Raw genomic sequence first — 23,177 nt, 5'->3', positions numbered from 1 at the left:
GTCACCATAACTGGGGCATAATCTCCTTCAAGCATCTCATTCAAGAGATGCCCACACTTTGAAATTCATCCAGTGAGTGCAGGGATACAAGCTGCTATTATGGTTGCTATTATATTATGACAATTGTTTTTACTTGATACATTAAAAATCAAACATGAAAATGTACTTTTTCAAATACATGTTTCTGGTTATATTTTGCATATCTGTGCACACTCACAGTATTCCAAAAGAGAACAGAAATGTTTGTTTTTGTAATCTATCATCTAAATGCTTGACCTTTCAAACAACTTCTATTTCAAGTGACATCATCAAGGCCGCATAAGTTTAAACCAATGAGTGCAGGCGTTGAGTTTTTCTTTCTGAATATCATGTTTCAAAAGTGCCTAGACAGTAGTGAAACATTTTCTCACAAGAAGACACTGTATCTTGTCTTAACTCGATGTCTAATTTCTTGGCAGTATTTTAGTGATTAAGAATCTGTTCGATATTGCTCTTTTCAGTCTTATTGCTGTTTCTGCCATTTCATAAGATCAATATGTCACTCGAGGCCATATATTACAGTGATTGGCTCTGTTATACGCCCTTAATCGCTGTGTGGTAAATTTAGCACGACTTGATTGACTTTATGAAATAGTAGCAATTTAAAATGGACCAGTTACATTCAGATCAGAATTAAAAAATGGTCAGTTAATGTAGTTTATACCTATTTTACAGTAACTTTGAATGTGCCTCATCTACTTATTAAAGGAAAAGTTCAACCAAATGACAATTTGCTCACCTACAGGCCATCCAAGATGTAGATGAGTTAGATGAGTCTCTTTTAATAATTCTGGGGCCCGTTTCATAAAACAAGTTTACCAAATAAGCCTGGCTTATTTGGTAAACTTGTTTTATGAAACGGGCCCCAGAATTATTAAAAGAGACTCATAGGAAAGTGCCACGGTTTCCGACCTTTAGACACTTTCATCCTTATTCAGTCTTTGCAAACTTTTGTTATCTCTTCTAACTTTACCTACATGTAAAGTAGTTTCTAGGTTTCCAGGCCAGTGGTTACCTCAGTTTTAAACACTTAGTTGCCTCTGTATTTGAAACTTTGAAGTTATTGAAGTGGTTAGTGGTGTTTTGTCCCTCAGTAATTAGGCTTTAATAATCTACCTGTAGTTCTTTATATAGAGCTCTTTATTTGATTCTGTTAGAGTGAGATAGTTGTGAAACAGGATTAACCGGCCATCTAAGGGTGTTCTCTCAAACGCAGATTACACCTAGTCTGGGACCTAATTACACAGTTAACGGTGACTCTCAAAGGAGCAATCATTTTTAGTCTAGCTTTTGGTTTAATCTGTGTCAGAGAGAACTGTTCGCTGCTGTTAAACTGCGACTGTGTGTGTTAGTGTGTTTAAACTGGGCTGAAGGTCAAATAAACAGGCCATCCAACATCTTCAAGCTATTCATGACGCACAAACTTTTTTTTGCCCAGGCTAGCGTTGACCTTGGCCACATCATAGGCTTTGAGTGACCGGTTTTTCCACACCCTGACCTGTTTGTGTCATTAGCCCGCCGAGCGAAAACAGCTGAAGGAAATGATAACAAATGAGTTCTGTTATCAACCTTGGTGCTGAGAGCTGTGCGGAGAACGTTGCACTTGCGGGAACAATCTTAAACATTAACTGAAAAATCAATGCGCTCAGAAACAGAAGGTCACGGCCTCTGTGTGAGCTCTCCTCAGATTCTCCGGGTCACTGAAACCGATGTGCATTTCACTCATTGTGACTATCCATTGAAAATGAAAAGTGTGTGTGTGTGTAATTCAGTGAAAAGAGCTTTTTCTAGCAAGTAATGTCTTTAATCACCCATTACTGAATTTTTTTAAGGGGTCATATGATGTTGCTAAAAAGGAACATTATTTGGTGTAATGCAATGTGTTTATGCGGTTTAAGGTTCAAAAACACATTATTTTCCACATACTGTACATTATTGTTTCTCCTCTATGCCCCACTTTTCTGAAACGCGTCGATTTTTACAAAGCTCATCGGTCTGAAAAGCTAGGTGTGCTCTGATTGGCCAGCTATCCAGTGCGTTGTGATTGGCCGAATACCTCAAGCGTGTGACGGAAATGTTACGCATAAGCATATTTTTTTATATATATGCTTTTTAGTATAAGCATATTTGAAACATTTCTCTCTCTCTCTCTCTCTCTCTCTCTCACACACACACACACACACACACACACACACACACACACACAAACACACACACACACTCTCACACCTCTCAAGTGGTGGGTGGTAACAGCACAGCTCACCGGTCTGCTTGCTTGTAAAGCTGTAATTACAGTCAAGAGAAAGAGCCATTAAACCATAATGGAAAACTGCAATGTGCTTTTTTTTTTTTTGCCTCCCTCAGTTTCTTCATTCATCTTACTGATTTTATTCCCTGATTTCTCCCTGTTCCTCTCTCTCTTTCTCTTTTCTGCAGGTTTGCTAAGAACCTCTCCCCAGATAAGATTAATCTGAGCACTCTGAAAGGGGAGGGCCAGCTTACCAACCTGGAGCTGGATGAGGAGGTTTTGCAGAACATGTTGGATCTGCCCACCTGGCTCGCCATTAATAAAGTCTTCTGCAACAAGGCCGCCATCCGGGTAAGAGATGACATCATCACCATGAGTCCCTCTGACACCAGTATTGTAGAATCAGCTGGGAAGATAATTAAGCTCAGCTCTCAAAAAATATTGTTATTACTGTTGTTTTTATTACTTATTTTTATTACTTTTTATTATTTATTTATTTTATTATTATTATTTATTATTATGACTATTAATAATAGTAATAATAGTCATAATATTTTGTCCTTGACACAATATTATACACTGGCTTTCATCATATTTAGTGCATATTTTAACATCACTGCAAAACACATAAGCAGAGTCTTTTGAAGTCACATTTGAACATATTGCTGCTAGTATTAATAATAATAATATTAGTTGAAGCAGTAGTAGTAATAAAAACAATAATGATGATAATAAAGTAATAATAATAATAATTATTATTATTATTATTACTGTTATTTTTATTATTTATATTAGTATTATTATTTATTATTATTATGGCTATTCTACTTGAGCTTTTCCTTTCTCTCTTCCTCTTTCTGGCCCCAGTTCTGGACTGCAGTTTTCCACAACCATTATTGGCCATTCCTCCATTCTTGTCTAGACATGGTCAGCCACGTAGTTGTTTAATGAAACCTCAATGGATGTCATTGTGTGTATTGATAAAATACGATAGCCGCAGCTGTTCTGAGGGTCAGTGCGGCCCTTGTGCAGCAATCTGATTGGTTAAATGAAGCTCACGCCTGTATAATGACTGACAGAGAGAAAGGATGGTGTCTATGATGAACCTCACCAATAGATCTAGCCTTTGAAATGCTCCTTTTCCTATTCCTTTCCCTCTGTTCGGCTCCTCCTTTATTATTCCTCCCTATGATCTCCTAACATCAGTTTTAGTATATTTCAATGCCTAATATTCATGCTGCAGCTTTTTAACGCTCTACTTTCACATCCATATTCGAGTGCAGAGGAAATGAAATACAGCTTTTTTTATATTCTGCTCTTTACAGATGAGTGCATGTGTGTTTCTTGTCCCCTTCTGACTCTTTTTAAGAGGAACGTACAGATTTCTCCCTCTGGCTGTGCTCCAGGTGTTTCTGAGCGCTCACTGACGCACACTGGAAAAAACTACTCTCTCTCTCACACACACACACACACACACACTCAGGTTTGTTTTTGTGAAAAGTGGGGACATCCCATAGGCGTAATGTTTTTTCTACTGTACAGACCGTATATTCTATTGCTCTACACCAACCCTACCCCTAAACCTATCCCTCACAGGAAACTTTGTGCTATTTCAGATTTTCAATACACTCCATTCTGTGTTATTTATATGCATTTTGAAAAGTGGGGACATGGGGTAATGTCCTGAAAAGTCACCTTCTCCTTGTAATACCTATGTCATACCCTTGTCATTATACAAATTTATGTCCTCATTTGTCACAAAAACGTGCACACACACACACACACACACCTTAGAAGTTAAATTAGTGAGGGCCTTTCATTGATGCAGTGGTATTCATACTAAGCAAACCGGTAGAGATGATTAGATTTGAAGAACGTGATTTATGAGCCTTTCAAATATCCTCAAGTCGATTTTTGACATGTTTCACTATATTTCTGAGGGTGTTTGGCTGTCACATATATAGCCATAAAAGGAATACAATAAAGCCAATCTTTAAAGTGTGTTTTTATCCAGAAAAAGCAATGTTATTAACACACACCAACACAGACATGAGTGCACGCATCATATCTTAGCAAAGGTACTGCACACAGTGTACTTTAATTATGAAAGACAATGTTACATATACTGTAAATATATATTTTTCCTTTGTGTGTGTGTGTGTGTGTGTGTGTGTGTGTGGGTGCACTAGATCCCATGGACCAAGCTGAAGACTCATCCAATCACTCTGGTAATAACACTTTATTAAAAATATTTTGTCTTTATTATTTAATTAAATTTTTTGTTTTATGTTTTGTTTTTTTTGTTTTTTTGTTTATGCTGTTTTGTTTCACTGTTTTTTTGTTTTGTTTTTGTTTTTTGCTTTTTTGTTTTGTTTTTGTTGTGTTGTTTCGCAGTTTTTTGCTTTTGTATGTTTTTGTATGTTTTTTGTTTTATGTTGTCTTGTTTTTTTATTTTGTTTTGCTGTCTTTGTTGTGTTTTTTTTGTTGTTGTTGTTGCTGTTTTGTTTGAGCCACTGCTTTGATTAAAGGCATGAAACACATTTTCTGCAGCTTAATTATTGCAACTGTAAATCATGTCTTTCAGTCTTTGGATAAAGTCATCATGGAGATGAGCACCTGTGACGAGCCTCGCCCTCCCAACGGCCCATCACCCATTGCAACAGCCTCGGGTCAAAGGTCAGTTTCAGTTGATCAGCTTTATCTGCCTTGATTTGTATCTCTCCTCTGCTGCTTCCAGTTTTTAATGGTTCCTTCTGTCATGGAAAACCTGGAGGTATATAAAATGTGCCTTGGAAAGCCATGGAAAAGATTATTTCTTTTTGTATTTGTTTTTGTTTGTTTGTTTGTTGTGAGAGCTAGATATTGCTTTTTGGCGAAAACTTGTTGTAGCGTAAAACTTGCTTGCAAGCCTAATATTATATGTTTATTTGTAATCTTATTCTCTCTTTGCCAGTGAATATGGTTTTGCGGAGAAGGTTGTGGAGGGCATCTCTCTCTCTGTGAACTCCATAGTTATCCGCATCAGCGCCAAAGCCTTTAACGCCTCCTTCGAGCTCTCGCAGCTCCAGGTCTACAGTGTTAACACCAGCTGGGCCACCGGTAACCTCCGATACACACGCATCCTGGACCCCACACGTGGAGAGGTGATGAGAGATACCTATGGTGTTGTGGAGTCTATGAGGTATGTGTTTATATGTTAACACCATGATTTGTTTTAGATCCTAACATTTAAGGAAGTGAGCTGGCAGATGATCAGGATTGAAGCGGACGCCATCCAGAACACAGAACATGAGGTTGTCAGCGCCCCCATACGCCTCATCACCAACCAGTCAAAGATCAGAGTCTCTTTAAAGAGGAGGGTAAGGATGCACACATGCTCCTTTCACACCCTCAAACAGAAGCATATGGTTAAATGTTCAAAATTAGATCCAAACTGTCCATTTTTGGATCACTGTACTAGCATTTGTATCTTTGAGAGTGTGTGTAGCACTCATTCTTCTGTGGATCAGCTCTGAGCTCTGCAGGCAGCCGGGATACATTTCTCTGTTGGTAGTCTGAATATTGGCAGCTGATTAGAGGGTTTTATTTGGGTAGCATCCAGGCCTCACATAAAAACAAATGCAAACAAACTCTGTACATTTAGTACGGTCAAATTATGCAAGATTAAATGAAATGCAGTAGAAAGCATATTGAAAATATGGCCTTTAAATTCCTTCATAAACCTGGAAAAAATTTGTTTAAAAACATGAAGTCAATAAAACATGATGATGTAACAGTAAGATGAATATTGAAGATTCTAAACTGTTAAAAATAAAATTAAAATTAAAATAAACAATATAAAGCTTGAATGCTGGTGTCATTAAACCAAAAAACAAATATTAAGACATTAAACAATATAATACAGACACAACAATGTAATATATAGAGCATAAATACAATTGTTCAAAAATTTGGGGTCTTTTTTTACTACTATTACTATTTTTATTCATTATTTACTGTCAGTAAAGACAAGTTAAAAAAAGATAAATTTTTAAAATAAATGCTGTTCTTTTGAACATTATAATCCTGAAAACAAAATGTATCACGGTTTCCACAAAAATATTAAGCAGCACAATTGTTTTCAGATTTGATAATAATATGTTTCTTGAGCACCAAATCAGGATATAAGAATGATTTTTAAAAGATCATGTGACACTGAAGACTAGAGTAATGGTGCAGAAAGCTCGCCTTTGCCATCGCAGGAATACATTTTATTTTAAAATGTATTAAAATTTAAAACAGTTATTTAAAATTGCAATAATGTTTCACTGTATTATGGTCTTGGCGAGCTAAAGAGACTTCTTTAAAAAAACATTACTTATGATTACTTGTGTGAGATCCCACAGTATGTGCCTCACGGCTGTATGTCCATGCTTTTTCCAGATAAAAGACTGTAATGTTATTGCATCAAAGCTGATTCTGATCCTGGATGACCTGCTGTGGGTGCTGACGGACTCTCAGCTCAAGGCCATGGTGCAGTACGCTAAGTCTCTTAGTGAAGCCATGGAGAAATCAGCCGCGCAGAGGAAGAGCATGGCCCCCGACACCACACAGGTGTGTTTTTCATGCCACTTCCTCGTCCCCTTCACTAATCAGCCACACTACCTGTTTGACTACCTCTTTTTTTTAAATTTTGCTTTCTATTCTCAAAATAGTATTTTAGTGCCCCCTACTGATTGTACATTTTAATCCTAGAATTTACATTGGTGATGTGCCAAATTTTTGGTGTTTTTAGGTAACACCGGCGCCCCCCTCAGCCCAGCAGGTGCGCACACAGCAGGCTTCAGCCACAGCAGATCAGAGCGCTTCTATGGCACGGCTGTTTAACGCCTATGATGTTCGTGAGACCTCACACCACCTCCAAATCACACATCTCGACCTGCATATCTGTGACGACACCAATGCCAAGGACAGAGGTACCACATATGCACACATTATACTGTTAACACCAAAGTGTGTTATAGAGTTTGGTGTTAAGCTGAAATGTGTCTTTTTCACTCTGCAGGAATTAATAAGAGATTTGATGGTGGTGCAATGCAGTTGTCCTTCAACTCTATCAGCGTAGATTATTATCCCTACCACAAAGCTGGTAAACTCCTCAAACACTTATAATAACCTGTTAAACAAGAAGATGTTCTGATTATGAAAACATCATTCTTTCTCTCTCTCAGGTGAGACCTGTATGCACTGGATGCATTACGGTGAGGCCACAAAGTCTCGTGAGACCTGGGCCCGTTCTCTCCTAGATGAGTTTAAGTCTAATTTGGAAATGCTCAAAAATGCAGTCAGTGGCCAGACCCAGAGCTCCCCTCAGCACGGTGAGAACGTCCTGCCCATTAACACACCTTGATTGGCTGATTTCATCTCATTGTAACTGAAAAACAGAAAATGGATGAATTTCATGCAACCTATCGAGAACATGTCTGGATCATATTTGACCCCAAAATCAAAAGAAATAAATAAGAAATTTTGACATTATTTTCATGACTATTAAACCCATTTTCCCATATTACACACACACACATATACACACATATATATATATATATATATATATATATATATATACAGTATCGTAGTACTGATGTATTGCCTTGGATTTGTGCTGACTTTAAAAATGTCTAACATTCATTTTATTATATTCATATTATTATTCATATAAAGGGATGCATTATGGTAATGAGAAGTTGTGTGCAAAATGTCATGAAAATAATGCAAAAATCAGTTTCATTAATTCATTTTTTTATTTGTTTGTTCATTTATTTTTAGGGGGGGATTTTGGGGTCAAATTTGATCCGGACACTGGTTATTTAATTGACAACTATTAATTATAGATGCATAGATCTGGATATCTGCTCATCCAAACAATCGATATAGCAAGAATTTGTGACACTCTATTTTAAGGGCTCTTCACAAAGACACTTTCAGATGACACTGACTGCACAGTTATGGGTTGTAGTTCTGTTCATGGCTAACAAGAGGTCTTCCATGTGGCCACTGAAAGCATAGCAGAGTCTTTGTATAAGGGTCTTTAGCTAAAGTGTTACAGTTTTTAGCTCAATAGCATAGTATGGCTAATATTTATATTATATGAGTATATTATGATCATGAATATAATTTAGAATGTGTTGTGGCCATTAAGTGTGTCCTGGTAGCAGCTAACACCTGTCCTAGTTTGAGAGGTTTTTTGCGTAATGGGTTCTGTGTCCCCAGTCCATCAGTCGATTGTCTTAGAGGCGAAGGGTGGAGGGATAATGGTTAGGGAGCTGGACTCAGGCCCAGATGGCTTGTGGCCGCTCTCCCCCACGGCCAACTGCTGCTGGTGTCTGGAGACAGGTACCTCTCTGGTGTGCGTTTGAGGTGCCTCACAAACACATGGCTGCGGTTTGTGCAGATGGTCCACTGTGTTATTGATGTCTGAGTTTATGTGTTTCCTACAGGAAAGATCTCCACCAGCTCCAGCACTTCCTTCTCACCTCCACCTGCACCGAGAACCCAACTCATGTCCAGCTCAATTGTGCTACGGATGGCAGATTTCAGCATCTATCAGGTTTGTATGAAAGAATACACATAAAATATTTAGTCGTTTCAAATTCAAATGTGTTTCATCAAGATGCATCAGTGCTGTCATCATTGACTGAGTAAATGATGAAATATTTATTAATAAGTCACCCTTTAAATGTTGATTGTTATGCTGTGTTGAAGGTGTCTACAGCAGACCAGTCACGCTCAAGTCCTCAAAGCATGATCTCCTGCAATAAGAAATCCCTCTACCTCCCCCAAGAGATGCCGGCTATCCACGCTGAATTCACAGAGTACTACTTTCCAGATGGCAAAGACTATCCTAGTAAGACAGAAGTGACAACCTCCATCATAAATGCTGACAAAATCAGAATAGTCACTTAATATCTCAGTTCAACTCAAGCATTCCTTGAATTGACATGAATAAACTCTCTCTGCAGTCCCTTGTCCCAACCTGTATGTGCAGTTAAACGCGCTACAGCTGGTGCTTGACTCTCGCAGTCTGGTTTGGCTCAATCTGTTTGCGCTGGACCTTCGTCAGAGCTTAGAACAATTTATGGAGCTGTACAAACTCAATGACTCACAGAAACCTGACGAGCATGTAGATATCAGAGTGGACGGACTCATGCTGAAGGTAGTTCTTACTTACATTGACATAAACTGCACAGTTTAGCTTAATCTCTAATCAAATGGCTCGTTTCCACTGAGCAGTACGGGTCAGTACAGTACAGTATGGTATGATCTGGGATGGTACACCTTGATCGGGCTTGTTTCCACTGCCAACAGTACCCTTACTTGACAGACGTGGTGTATGCCAGAAAGTAGAGATCGAAGTCATTCTCGTGCTAAGAAAAAAGCATGACATTTTCTGTGTATGTGTGTGAAAATATAAAACTATAAAATACACTCTTATATTTTTGTTTGCGCACTCTGATGCAAACAAGCCCAACACGCATAAGCATGGAGGAACGAGTGAAGGAGACGCATCATTCCCCTTGTGTTGTCATTTCCCTTGTAGCACACACAAGTGACGATTCTCTGTCAACCAACCAATCAGCATTCTGCAGTGAGTCTAGCTCCACCCTTTAGGTACCGAACTACTGTGCTAGGTACCTCAACGGAAGGGTCCCAAAAAAGTAGTACGGTACAGTTCGCTGTTTTGGTACCATTCACAACTTCTAACAATGGAAACGGACAGAATTGCACACCGTACAGTACTGAACCGTACCGCTTAGTGGAAACGAGCCAAAAGACACCTGAGCAAGGTATGTCTTCAAAATTACTAGAAATTACAAGCGAGTTTGATCAGAGTTTAAGCTAAACTCTGCAGGGCAGTGGCCCTCCAGGTCTGGATTTGAGGAACCTTATTGTATTAAATTATTGTATTATAGTTTAATATAAAACTCTATGTTTGTAGCTGGTGATCCCTGCAGACCAGAAGAAGACTCAGCCTGACCAGCCCCGCTCAGTTTCAGTACAGACCTCAGAGATGGTAGCCACTAACACACGTCACTCTTCCGGATGTACTCGGTCCAGTCTGGAAGCCCTCTTGCAGGCATTCCAGGAACAACCCTTCTTCACCTCTCTCTCTTCGTCTTTTCCTCGCTCCCAAAACTCCTTCTCTGTGCTGCATTCTGTCTTCCAGCGGCATGCTCATGAGCAGGACACACGCATTCATGATGTGTACCGGGGCCTTGCTCCGCCATCTCTCTCCACAAATGCCCTCAAAACACCAGCAGCCACTGACTTGTGGGCCGTGCATTTTTCCCAGTTCTGGGTGGACTATGAGGGCTCACGCAGTGGGCGAGGTCGTCCGACACCTTGTGTGGACTCCTTCCCTCTGACACTTTGGGTATGCCACCCTGCCCGATACACTCAGCACCATGAGAAGCTCAGAGCAGGCGTAGGGTCAGGCCTGTTGCCTCGCAGTGAGTCAGCAGAGATAGCCAGTCGTCTGCAGAGGAAGAAGCTTCTAAAGGAGTACTACAGCACTGATGCATCTCCCAGCATCACGCCAAGTAATGGCCTCCACAAACCACACTCTCTGGATGGCCTATTCAGCGACTCCTCTTCGTCACTTTCCCTTGCTTCCTCATCCTCGTCCAGTGAAGTAGACTTGCAGGTGCTAGTGCACGTTCAGAAGCACCTGAGTGCTCAGGTGAGCCATGGGCAGTATGTGTTCCTGCTCAGACTGCAAAATGCTGTGAAATCTCTGCAGCGCACTTTACAGCAAGATCTGGAGCAGTACGGCTCCAAGCGCCAGGGTCCCACGCAACCCTTCAGTGCCTGCGTGGGCGTGCTCATGAAAAGTGCAGAAGTTGCTCTACTCCTAAAGCCCATTCCCCAACCAGATTTAAACACCAGCCCCCTGGACTCAGACGTATCCCCTTCAGAAAGCAGGGCCACTCTTGAAGCCGGGAGTGAGGTGAGCGAGGGGCACGAGAGACCCTCGGCTGCAGGAGAGGGTACTCAAAACGCGGATCAGCTCCTTTGTGCAGGGACACATGCCATCAACGCATCTCCTCTCCTTCCTTCCCTATCTCCTGCTCTGAGAAAGGCGTCTGTGGATGAGAGAAGTAGCGTGGTATCTGGAGGGAGGGTGCCATCTGAGGAGAAGAAGGACTTGAGAGAAGGATCTCCCAATGGGGAGGGCAACAGAACTGAAGCCAAAGGGCAGCAGAGTGAAACCTCACAAGGTGGAACCATGGTAGTAGATCCCATGTCTGACAATTCCTCCAGGGAATGGAACGACCAGAGTCAGGGAGGCAGGCTACCTCAGTCCATGTCCAGGTATTACTGTTTGTGTATTTAGAACTCAACTGTCCAGTCTTTCCTGCTTTGTTTTTGGAAATTGATCATGCATAGCCCTGTCTCAAATGCTGACATAAGCTTTTGCGGTCCACCTTAGAGTACACACTTTGGTACAAATAGGACCCTGCTCCTAGAGGGCTACCTTGCTGCAAACGTGTTCCATGGCACTGGCCTGTAATGTTTAAGTCATGATGAACACCTAGCTGGTTCAGGAGTATTTGATTAGGGTTGGAGCTAAACGCTGCAAGAAGATAGCCCTCTAGGAGCAGGGTTAGCTACCCTTGGATTAGATGAGGGATGGGAAACTTTGGTCCTGCAAAGTTTAGTTCCAATCCTGATGAAAACTCGCCTCCCTCTAGCATTCTTGTTACCATAAAAGCATTGATTAACTTTTTCAGGTGTGTTTAATTAGGGTTGGAGCGAAACTGCAGGGCCAAGTTGCCCATCCCTGGACTAGTTAGTAACCCATGAAACCCTTTGAATTTCACCCTAACCCAGTCTAGACCTGGAAGGACACCTTCCTGCAGAATTAGTTCCAACCCTAATTAAACATACCTGAACCTGTTAATCAAGGTCTTTAGAATTACTAGAAATTGAGGCAGTTGTATTAAAATAAAAAAGGTTGGAGCTAAACTCTGCTGGAAGGTATACCTCCAGGTGCAGGACACCCCTTCCCTAAACATAACCTTAAACCTTGGTAGAAGCAAGACTTGCTATCCAGCCCAGGTGTGGGCAACACTGCCCCCCAAGATCCACTGTCCTGCAGTGTTTCTTTAGCTCCAGCTTTAATTGTAATTTTTAGAAGTAATCCTGAAGACTTTGGTTCGATTTTTTAGGTGTGTTTGATTAAAGGGATAGTTCACCCAAAAATTTAAAATCTGTCATTAATTACTCACCTTCATGTCGTCCCAAAGCCACAACACCTTCGTTCATCTTCAGAACACAAATTAAAGTATTTTTGATGAAATCCAAGAGCTTTCTGACCCTCCATAGACAGCAATGCAACTGATATGTTCAAGGCCAAGAAAGGTAGTTAGAACATTGTTAAAATAGTCCCTGTGACATCAATGGTTCAGTTGTAATGTTATGAAGCCATGAGGATACTTTTTGTGTGCAAAGAAAACAAAAATAATGACTTAATGTCAAGAATTTATTTTCTTTCTTGTCAGTTTTCGACGTGCGTTCACGACAGTACCACTGGTGCACTTTTCACCAGTGGGTGTAGAAGAGAAAATGTTATAACTGAATGTAGATGGGATTGATGCAGAAATAATGCCATTGATTGTTATGAGAGTATGCGTGTGTCTATTTGGGAGTAAAACCCAATGCACAACTGCTTCCTTGCTCTGAATGTGACCTCTGGGTGTGTGTGTTTGTTCAATCTCTCTCTTCCAAAGGAAAGGCAGTTTATCAGTGGTCTCTGACCTCTTAACTTCCACGCACAGCAGGTCTACCTCCTTATATTCCATGTCCAACATGTAAGACACCCTCTTTAGGACTCTGTGCCCATCTGTGTATGCGTGAATGTTTGTGGAGAAAACTGTGGTATCGTGTTTGTGATCATTTCACACTAGCTTCCTTCGTTGTGTTATGTGTAGGACTGTGGACATGCGCAGAGTTTGCCGACTCTGTCTCTGACTGGTGTTTTGATTTTGCCAAAAATGTTTTGCCGTTGTTTTTTTTCTTCTTAGTATCATTTATGTAGGTACTAACATGCTCATCCACTCTCATGCTCACCGTTTTCTACTTTTTGTGCATGTACTCTGCAGTGGTCGTTTGATTCAGGGCAAGTCGCAGTCGAGTTTCTCAGTGTCCTTTTCTAAGATCATGAAGAAAAGCCCTTCTCTACAGTCTCTGGATGATCTCTCCATAGACAGTTACTCACTAGAGGATTGTGACAGCTACAGCCTGCTGGAGAGAGGTACATGAGGTTGTCTTTTTATAACAGTGCTGTATTAGATTTGTGACCACAAGGGGGCAGTATTGTAACATCTATCTTTTTGTACTATTTTTGTTCCATTGATGGAGCAATGCTGAAAATTTCTTGATAACCAGAAATTAATTCAGATTTTCCATTTAGCACAGGCTAAACATCAGGCTCAAATGTGATGGGCTATGCTACTCACTATGGCTCTGGATATGCCGTTACACTCTCTTGTTCTTACCAAATCATACACAAATGTTTTTTGTTACAGATGACGTATCAATCTCTGGTTTTAAGGAGGTTCTAAATGAACAGTGTTCCACAGAAGGGACTAATGTGACTCTCGCTCAAGAGGCAGATGAGGCCCAGTCACCTGACGCCATCAGCGCTGCCTCACAGAGCATAGATGAACCCACGAAAGACCTTGTAATAAACCCTTTTTATTTATTCTTTCATTCCCCTTTTTATATCATGCTCAACTTGGTTGCTGAACGTTAACTTTTTCTCTTCTCCTGAATGAAAACAATGTGATGATGCATCTATTAGTATCAATGTATAAAATATCTGTATTACATGCATTTGCAGGTGTCGGTGCTGGTTTTGAAGATCCACTCGGTCTGCTGTTCTCTGGATCTGAAGGGTGATGATACAGCAGTTGCTCTGGAGGTAGGACAGATCCGACCCAACCAGCTCGGCAACGTCAGTTTGCGGCAGTATCTTAGCAACCGCAGCCTGGGTAAGACTGATTGACACCTGTGTTTGTTTGTGTGTGTGTGTGTGTGCAAGTGTTGCTGTTACACCTGATAAATATTTGCTGTTTGCGTTTCTTCAGGTTTAGTGTCTACAGCATCAGTCGCTCAAAGTGGTGAAGGTACTTTAAGTGTGTATCTTCATATGTTTGCATAGTGTGTGTGTGTGTGTGTGTGTTTGTGCGCATGTTTGTGAGTGTAGATTCTGTCTGTGAGTTTGCATGAGTCGGAGTTGTGTGTGTTGTGTGATCACTCTTTCACCACTTTTTGTTTAGCGAGAAGACTACTGTTCAAAAGTTTGGGTTCTGTATGTTTAAAAAAAAAAAACAGTCTCTCTATGCTCACCTAAGCTGCATTTACAGCATTTAATCAAAATATACAGTAAAATAGTAATATTGTGAAATATTATTACAATTTAAAATGACTTCTTTCTATTATTTCTTTATTATATATATATATATTCCTGTGATAGCAAAGCAAAATTTTCAGCAGCCATTACTCCAGTCTTCAGTGTCACATGATCTTTCAGAAATCTTTCTAATATGCTGATTTAGTGCTCAAGGAAGATTTGTTTAATTATTATCAGTGTTGAAAACAGTTGTGCTGCTTAATATTTTAGTGAAAGCCATGATGCACTTTTTTCAGGATTCTTCAAGCGATTCAATAGAACATCCTTTATTTGTACATTTATTGTTTTTAACATTGAAAATGTTTTACTGTCACTTTTGATCAATTTAACGCACTCTTTCTGAATAAAAGTATTAATCGCTTTCAAAAAAATACAAAAATAAAATAAAATTACTGACCTCAAACTTTTGAACGCTAGCCTACTGATATATTTTTTATAAACGACTAGTCGGTGGTTGTGTTCGTCAATAGAGAAAGATGCTAATAGCCTAATAGCTAAAGCATCTATCATAGATAGAAACTATCATAGCCCTCACTAAAATGAGTCTTACTGACTAATGTGTATAATGTGAACATTATTAGTGTTAACGAATTTGATTCAGTCCAACAATAATTCTCCTACTTATTATTGAGAGTGCTGTATTTGTTACACAGCCAGTGCATTGATGGCTTATAGTAACAGTGCTTAATTTAGATGTTAATCTTCTAATATTAAGCTTAAGCTTTTTTAACATCAACATGTAAAATTTAGCTTCAGTGCTTTTAGTAGCAATGTTTTAAAGGGATGTTTATTGGAAAGAGTTTGTTTGACTGTCTGTTTGACAGTCTAACAATATGCAAAAGCACAACACGCTTTCAACGCACAACAGTCCTCTCTGAGAATTTGTGCTTCTGATATGAACCCCTTTAAAGCACCTTGGCTGAAAACATTTAGTCAGTTGGTGGACGAGTATGTAAATAAGAGTTTTTTTTGTTTTTTTTGAAGCAGTATGGTAGGGTTGTTGTGTGCTGTTATGTGAATTGTAATAGAGCATTTTTCTTTTTCACTGGTCCCTGCTCTTCGCTTTCCTCCTCTCTCTCTCTCTCTCTCTCCTATAGCTGCTTTGGTATTGTGTTGTCGTTTCTCTACTGTCACAGACCACTGGGTTCTGCAGTAGCAGAACTGCTGGTTCAGGAGACTTTGTACACACATACAGCCTCTCATCTATCTGGGCTGTTTCAGAGCACTGCCTCTTTCCTCTCCAAGGATTAATCTCTAGGCTTTTCTCTGATCAGTTTCTCTTGCCTGATTCTGCTTGCCTCTGTTTTTCCAGTCTGTTTCTCTGTATCTTTCTCTGTTTTTCCAGTCTGTTTCTCTGTATCTTTCTCTGTTTCAGCTCCCATGTTCTCTATTTTCAGTTATTCTCACTTATTCACTTTTTCCTCCTGCACTATTTTTCTTCAGTATCTTCGCTAGGGAGAAAAAGTGCTGCGTTTGCTTGTTTTATTCACAACTGTTCAAGGAGTAATCAAAAAGTTCAGTCAGGAATGACAGGAATACCAATGATCGGATCGCTTTTTCTCTTTGTATTGGGGTCTGAGCCTTTCTGACTCCCATCATATTCACACAGGATGTTGAACGTGTGAAATGTGATAGTTGACCCAAAAATGAAAATTCTGTCATTAATTCTCACCCTCATGTCATTCCAAACCGTAAGACCTTTGTTCATCTTCAGAACACAAATTAAGATATTTTTGATGAAATCTGAGAGCTTTCTGACCCTGCATAGACAGCAACGCAACTGACACGTTCAAGGCCCAGAAACGTAGTAAGGATGTTGATAAAAATGTCCATTTGACATCAGTGGTTCAACCGCAGTGTTATGAAGCTACAAGAATATTTATTGTGCCTGTTGTGATACTCTCGTGAACGTGCATCAAAGACTGACAAATTGTTGAATAAAGTCTTTATTTTTGTTTTCTTTGCTCAAAAAAAATTCTGGTAGCTTCATAAAATTACAGTTGAAACACTGAAGTCACATGGAATATTTTAAGGATCATGTAGGGCAGCCAGAGAAGTATAGTTGATACCGTGGACTCCTCTGCCACGAGACCCTCTGGGACCGCTGAACTGCACAGCTCCGATATCATTTGATGTCTCCTTCCTGCCCTCTGCTGTAGGAAATTTCAATGAATTTCAATGAGATTTCTATTCATTACCGCAGGCATTGTTGTGCTGACATTTTGGATTCAATGCATAATTTAAATGCAGGTTTCAATGTTTTGGATTTGTCTATTTTTAGACCGGTGGCTGTCTCTCGTGTCTTGCTTTGCTGTCTGGTTCCACAGCCTATGCAGCGGGCCCTCGATTTCCACTCATTAGTGATCCATTGGTTTCCTGCATGACTGTGTACACATTCATGTGTCCTCGTAGTTCCAAGGCTTATTGCATTGCATGGAGAAACATGGAGTAACATGGAGTAGATGGTGTTTTCATCATGTGGATCTTCATTATTATCGTGTGTATTTTGTATAATGGCATCTATGCTGAAATATAAAGCGGCGTTCACACTGACAGTGATCTGCGGTTGGAATGATTCATTAGCAATGAGAGCAACAGGAACTATAGTTGAAAAAGTTTAATGGCATGTAAATAATCAGTGATACATTAGGCTATCCAGCAGCAGGAACACTTACTATCGGCATAAAATTTCTTGCTGCCTTCAAGTGCAGCTGATAAGCTTGTATCTTTGAGTTTGGCATTCATTATTATGACACTGTCTGAAATACTTGATTCTGATTGGTCAATCGCAGTATTCTGAAGTCTGTTATTCCCTGATTAAGACTGTTGTCAGACCACTCCTATCTGAAGCCAGCGTTTCTTTCATGTTTGTTGTATCACACCATGGACTCATCCTCTCATTTTAGCCAAACGCAGCTGGTGCCATCTTACAGCTTATAGTTATAGTTATTGATTGTATTGAAAATAAAATCGGAGGACTTTAGTAATAACACTACTGTAATATTATTTCAGTGTCCTTCTTGCCAGGATGATTGTTTTTTACATTGCAATTGATTATTAGATAGGTATGGATACGTTTTTTATCATGAAATCCATATTTCATGTCTGCTTAATTATTTATGTGGTGAGAAGACATGTAATAAGTGGTTCTCATTTAAATGTTGATTTTGTTTGAACTGGTTCATTCATCTTGCCTCAAAGCCATTTTTCTTAATTGAAGCTTGGCGTTTAGTGAACTAATAAAATATTTAAACTCAGTAAAATCAATATTTTGTGTCTAGTTATTGACTTACAGTTTATGGCAAGTAGCCTTGTAACTAGTAGACAAGTATACACGCCCCGTATGACACTAGCAGCTTGTGTATCACCTAGAATTCTGAGTTTAATACTTGTAAACATGACTTTGCTTGGTCATGTGCTCAGAAATCTTAATTACAGTGTATCTCATTTGAAGAACACATCTGTCAGTTTGAACAAAGCATTTCATGGATCCAAACTCAGAATCTTTAAACCAACAGAACATTTATGACACAAGTCTGTTAGGGAAAATATTAGCACATTACTTAATTTCTGATATTTATCAATCTCTCTCTCCCAGGCTCTGGGTCAGGGTCGGACCCCAGCACGGTGTTATTAAATCCAGAGGTGCAGGTGAGGCTGGAAAGCGGCCCGGGAGCTGCGGTTCACTCTGCTCTGGCCGAACAGAATGGCTTCCTGCAGTGCCGCCTACAGGCCTTCAGTGCCGACTTCCTCATGACATCACTGCGAAACCTCTCTCTCTTCCTGGAGGATGACTCCGCCTCCCAGGTTCTCCCCATGGAGATCACCATCAAAGATACACACGTCAATCTGAAGGTACAAGACATTAAGGCTGTCACAATATCAGATTTTATCTGAATTATCATAGACTATCACTTTGATTATTTTGGTTTTTTTCTTTCTTGGCCAATGAATCACATTTAAGACGAGAGTTTTTTGGATGTGGGTCTCACTTTCATCTGTCATGTCCTTGACAAGATTTTGTGTGAAAGCAGTAGCTTCTGGTGCTGGGTTAATTCTAATACCATTGTATATGTAGTATTAACATGATAGGGATATTTAATTTTTAAAATATCATGGTTATCACCAGTAGCAATGTTTTGGTACATACTTTGCATGATTGTACACAGCTCCTCAGTTCCAAAACCTAGTGAGCTGCAATCCCAGAATGCACTGATTTCAATGAAAAACCATAGTAGATAGCAAGACACCTCACATTTTTATCCAGAACCAGCATGTATGTACTAATATATGTGTTTAAATCAGGATGATGGTCCCCGTGACAATGCGTCAGAGCCAGAGGCCACGCCCATCGCCGTGCATATTCATAATCTTCTTATTCATCGCCAAGATGATGGCTCATTCAGCATCGGAGGAGGTTATTCATGTCCCTTACTTCCTGTTTTTCTCTTCCTGCTACCTCCTCCTCTCCTAAACTATAATTGTTCCTTATAGCATAATTTCCCCTCCCTCTGGCACATGCATGCACTCTCTCTTTTACTTTGAAGTTTTCCTCTATTTTGAATTATTTTGAAATAGGATTAAACCTCAGGAATGCACGTACTAAACGCATACCTCCCCCTCTCTCCCCTCGGACAGCTGAGCGTGCTGCCGACTCAAAGCTTCAGAAGGCGGGGCCTGTGAATGACAGCAGGCTCAGTTCTGTCCCTGAAGTTCCTGTAGGTGTAGCCAGTGAGCCGAAAGCCACTCAGACTGCACCTCTGTCACCCACAAGCCCCACCCCCTCAAGTAGAGAACAGGTACACAAAGAACAACTTGCGATATGTAAATGATTTTTGCATGATGTAATGCATCACAGGGTACGTCCACATAATGCTGTAAAATTGCAGCTTTATGTGAACGTTTCAGTTTGCGATCTAAATACCCATGTATGTTTGTAAACCTTTAACGGTGATGCAAGATTGCTGTTTTTGACTTGGTTTATTTACATTTTAAAGGGATCATTATTAGAAAAAATAAAATGTTCTATTTTCTATTAAAAACAATCCAAAAAATCATTTATTGAAACTAGGCTGCAAAAAATGGCTTGTTCTGAAATATTTCGATTTCTGATGACAGAAAACTATAACATTTACATGCAGTTACACATTAATAGCCCCATTTCCATTAACCTTCAAATTGTGCAAATTGAAATTGCGAATTGAAAATACACCCAATGTAAACACGTAAATTTCGCAAAAAAATCCCATATATCGCAAAAACTTTTTTATCGAAATTCGATAAAGAAATATTTTCAAAACTGCAATGGAATTTTTTTCACATTTACAGGTCATCTGGATTACATAAAAAGTCACATGATCATTCTTTAATGTAATATATACTTATTAACACCTCATATGTGGCACCTCATATGTGGCCGCTTACACAAGCATTGATTACACAATGCTTGTATAAGGGGCTTTCCTTGCCATTAAAGCTTGGATAACCCCTTATTTACACAGCACACGTCTACGGTGCATTATGACTCTAGCACGGCCACTGGAGCTGATCGCGGCCACTCAATGCTCGTGTTTATACCAGCCGCACTGTGGCAAGTTTCAGAAGCGACTCTCTGAGCTGCTTTGCAAAAGATACACACCTACGTATCCTTCAATTAAAATGAGTGGCTGGTGCGGTGGGTGCGATTATACATAAATCTACTAACATCCATCTCCATGACTTATCGTGAGAGGAAAAATGTCATTTTAGTCGCATAACATTGGTTAATGGAAACGCTGTCATTCCACAACAGTTTTTATCGACATATATAAAATATCGCAAAAGTTTTTCGAAAACCTGAAATGGAAACCCGGCTAGTGATGCCTTTTTGGTGTCTCACCCAGTCATGGTGATGTAAATACTTCAGATAGATGCTGTTAAAATTAAATTAAAATTAGTTAAAGGAATAACTAATGATAACTGTAAAAAGGTGTAGCACCTACAGCTCTGCATATTCTTCTGAAAAAAATCCAACGTTAGTAAAATATGACTTATATGAGAGTTTATTTCTAACAAGCCGCCTGATCATTTTAGTCCAACTTTAACATCTGTGTAGCACATACAGAGAATGTTTACACAAGTCTCACAGTAGTACTTTTTATTTTTAATATTTTTAAATTTTTTTAATTATGAGGGCCAGATAAAGTGTGTAGAAAATTTTCAAAAGCTTGACTATTATTTATAAGTGGACCTTAGGGAAAAAGTTAAATTATAAAAAATATAACCCCTCAATTATACAATGACAATTATCATTCAAGCAAAGCATATCTAGGCTGATAAACAATAAACACTTTGTGTGCCAAGCTAATGTTTTTTTTCCATCCACACAGCTGCTCATGGAGGAGAATGAATGCTTGAAACTAGAGCTCTCCAAAGCCAAGATGGCGCTAGCGGAAGCCCAGATGGAGAAAGACTCTCTCCAGCATCAAATGAAGACCCTCAAACTCACCAGGGGGGGCAGCAACAGCTAGTGGCAGTGCATGTGTGTGTGTGCATACAGGACTGACACCTGCCACAGGGGGGCAGCAGAGTGCTTGGAGGGGCCCGGCCCCATAAAAAATCCCAACTCTGCAGCCGAGAAGAGGATGGTATGTGTGCCGTGACGGTGATCTCACCGTCACGGCACACATACCAAGAACAGTGTTCTTTACTATAATATACACACAAAGCTTTAGCATCAGAAAAAATCAAGTGAAAAGACTCTTCGGGCAGCCTGTGGAATTTCACAGATGTTTTGTTGCTCTCTTCCTGTTTTTATTATTTCTTTCACTTCATTAATTTGTGTGTCAGCGAGCATCCCTTAAATTATCATGGGAAAGTGTAAAGGGGTGATAAACTCACAATCTCGCTCACTATCTCTCTCTCTCTAACCATTCTTACGCAGTGTAGGAGCACATTCCACCCTTGACCTTTAACCCCAGAACAGTCTTACACACTTAGTGTCAGGGTGTGTGATGTTGAATGTCATATCTTTGGAGGAATGTCTTAAAAAATTAATTTGCACTGTTTCTAACTCTTTTGTTTAACAATAACTAAAAAAATTATAATATTTAGTGATGAATACATTTATGATTATGTATAGTAATTGTGATACACAAGAATGTTTTGTTAATAAGTGCGATTTAATTGGTGGTCAAAATGTACCTTCATTTTGTTAGCGTCTCAAAAATGGGAATATGTTTTCAGAATTATGTTCACAAACACACTACAGGATTTGAATTGCACGACTTGATTTCTCTTACTATATGGACAGATTTTGTGTTTTGCAGTGCAACACTTTGATATTAGTTCAGTATTTGCAACTAAAAACATTGTCATTCCATGTTTGTCTTTTTATGTGAATATTTGCACTGCAACAGTCAAAATATTAGTTTAATTATTAATTTACAGGGGTTGTTTCTGTTAAAATACCATTCAGTCTGAACATGGAATGTTTAACTGATGCTTTGTCACATTGTTGATCTGATTACCAGCTTTTCTGCACAAAAAAAAACTAACAAACAAAAAAAAAACAGATGGATGGATGGATGTTGGGTAAAAACCACTCAACTGATGAATGAAATCTAAGAGTTTGTATTAGTTCATTTTTGTTTTTGGCTTTTCTAATTTATACTTTAAAAGAGAAGGTCCTGTTTTATGATGAAATGAGATGGAAAAAATATTTAAATGTTTTCTTGGATTTGCTTCACTCTCTCTCCTCCTTTGTTTTCTTCTGGCTTGGTTTTTCTCTCTACAGCGGCCTCTACAAGTGCCTGTGACTGCACACCTTCTCCAGAGGTACTGCTTGATTTTTCTCACATTTTGTTCTCTAAATGAATGTTTTAATGTTCTTCACATCACAACACAAGCTTCTGTCTGGAGAACATTTTTCAGATGTTAGAACTTGAACATGGAGAGCTGGATGACAAACACCTGATTGTAGGAAACCAAAACTTTTCTTATGTAGTACTAGGCCACACCCCTATGCCACATTAACCCCGCCTCAATATGTAATAGACACACCCCTTATAGATGGAGGCCCACCTCTTAAGCACAAATGATGAACAATGATGCTCAATCAAGCAAACTTGTGAAATTGTTATTCCTTGTGTCCATCAGAAGCTGCTGAAGTACTGCGACATCTGAAATAAAATGAGGAAATAAAATTTTAAATGTTTTATTAATGAGTATCAACTCTCCTCTTATTATTTATTTAAATATTTGAGTTATTAAATGATGATCCATATGTATCAGATCCTGTTGGGCTGAAAAATAATCAATTACCTAGTCATAAAGTTGGCATGAAATGGAAATTCATGCATTTAGAAATATATTTTCTAAACGCATGTTACTGATGTTATTGTGGAAAAATCATATTTTCTGACCTCGCTTTTTAAAAAAAATTTTTTTTAATTCTAA

General features: G+C 39.3%; 1 protein-coding gene across 4 annotated transcripts in view; it reads left to right on the top strand.

The window, feature by feature from the left end:
- The window catches only part of bltp3b (bridge-like lipid transfer protein family member 3B), a 28,304-nt gene extending 5,384 nt beyond the window's left edge, over nucleotides 1–22,920 (top strand). The window contains exons 2-22 of one of the 4 annotated variants that reach the window (XM_016534922.1): nucleotides 2,476–2,638; nucleotides 4,477–4,515; nucleotides 4,872–4,963; nucleotides 5,241–5,430; nucleotides 5,506–5,646; nucleotides 6,710–6,880; nucleotides 7,062–7,242; nucleotides 7,332–7,415; nucleotides 7,498–7,644; nucleotides 8,767–8,876; nucleotides 9,032–9,173; nucleotides 9,289–9,482; nucleotides 10,266–11,638; nucleotides 13,057–13,137; nucleotides 13,429–13,580; nucleotides 13,855–14,009; nucleotides 14,169–14,319; nucleotides 18,340–18,596; nucleotides 19,047–19,158; nucleotides 19,380–19,540; nucleotides 21,110–22,920. In XM_016534922.1, the coding sequence (XP_016390408.1) occupies nucleotides 2,476–2,638; nucleotides 4,477–4,515; nucleotides 4,872–4,963; nucleotides 5,241–5,430; nucleotides 5,506–5,646; nucleotides 6,710–6,880; nucleotides 7,062–7,242; nucleotides 7,332–7,415; nucleotides 7,498–7,644; nucleotides 8,767–8,876; nucleotides 9,032–9,173; nucleotides 9,289–9,482; nucleotides 10,266–11,638; nucleotides 13,057–13,137; nucleotides 13,429–13,580; nucleotides 13,855–14,009; nucleotides 14,169–14,319; nucleotides 18,340–18,596; nucleotides 19,047–19,158; nucleotides 19,380–19,540; nucleotides 21,110–21,250 (4,237 nt within the window). In that variant the 3' untranslated portion in view covers nucleotides 21,251–22,920. The remainder of the gene's footprint in view (nucleotides 1–2,475; nucleotides 2,639–4,476; nucleotides 4,516–4,871; nucleotides 4,964–5,240; nucleotides 5,431–5,505; nucleotides 5,647–6,709; nucleotides 6,881–7,061; nucleotides 7,243–7,331; nucleotides 7,416–7,497; nucleotides 7,645–8,766; nucleotides 8,877–9,031; nucleotides 9,174–9,288; nucleotides 9,483–10,265; nucleotides 11,639–13,056; nucleotides 13,138–13,428; nucleotides 13,581–13,854; nucleotides 14,010–14,168; nucleotides 14,320–18,339; nucleotides 18,597–19,046; nucleotides 19,159–19,379; nucleotides 19,541–21,109) is intronic. The other 3 variants (XM_016534924.1, XM_016534926.1, XM_016534925.1) reach the window with 3 other exon arrangements.
- The last annotated feature ends 257 nt before the right edge of the window (nucleotides 22,921–23,177 follow it).

This window comes from Sinocyclocheilus rhinocerous, unplaced genomic scaffold, assembly GCF_001515625.1.
Source record: "Sinocyclocheilus rhinocerous isolate Xijiao unplaced genomic scaffold, SAMN03320098_v1.1 scaffold153, whole genome shotgun sequence".
Taxonomy (NCBI): domain Eukaryota; kingdom Metazoa; phylum Chordata; class Actinopteri; order Cypriniformes; family Cyprinidae; genus Sinocyclocheilus; species Sinocyclocheilus rhinocerous.
This window is presented reverse-complemented; position numbering and strand designations above follow the sequence as displayed.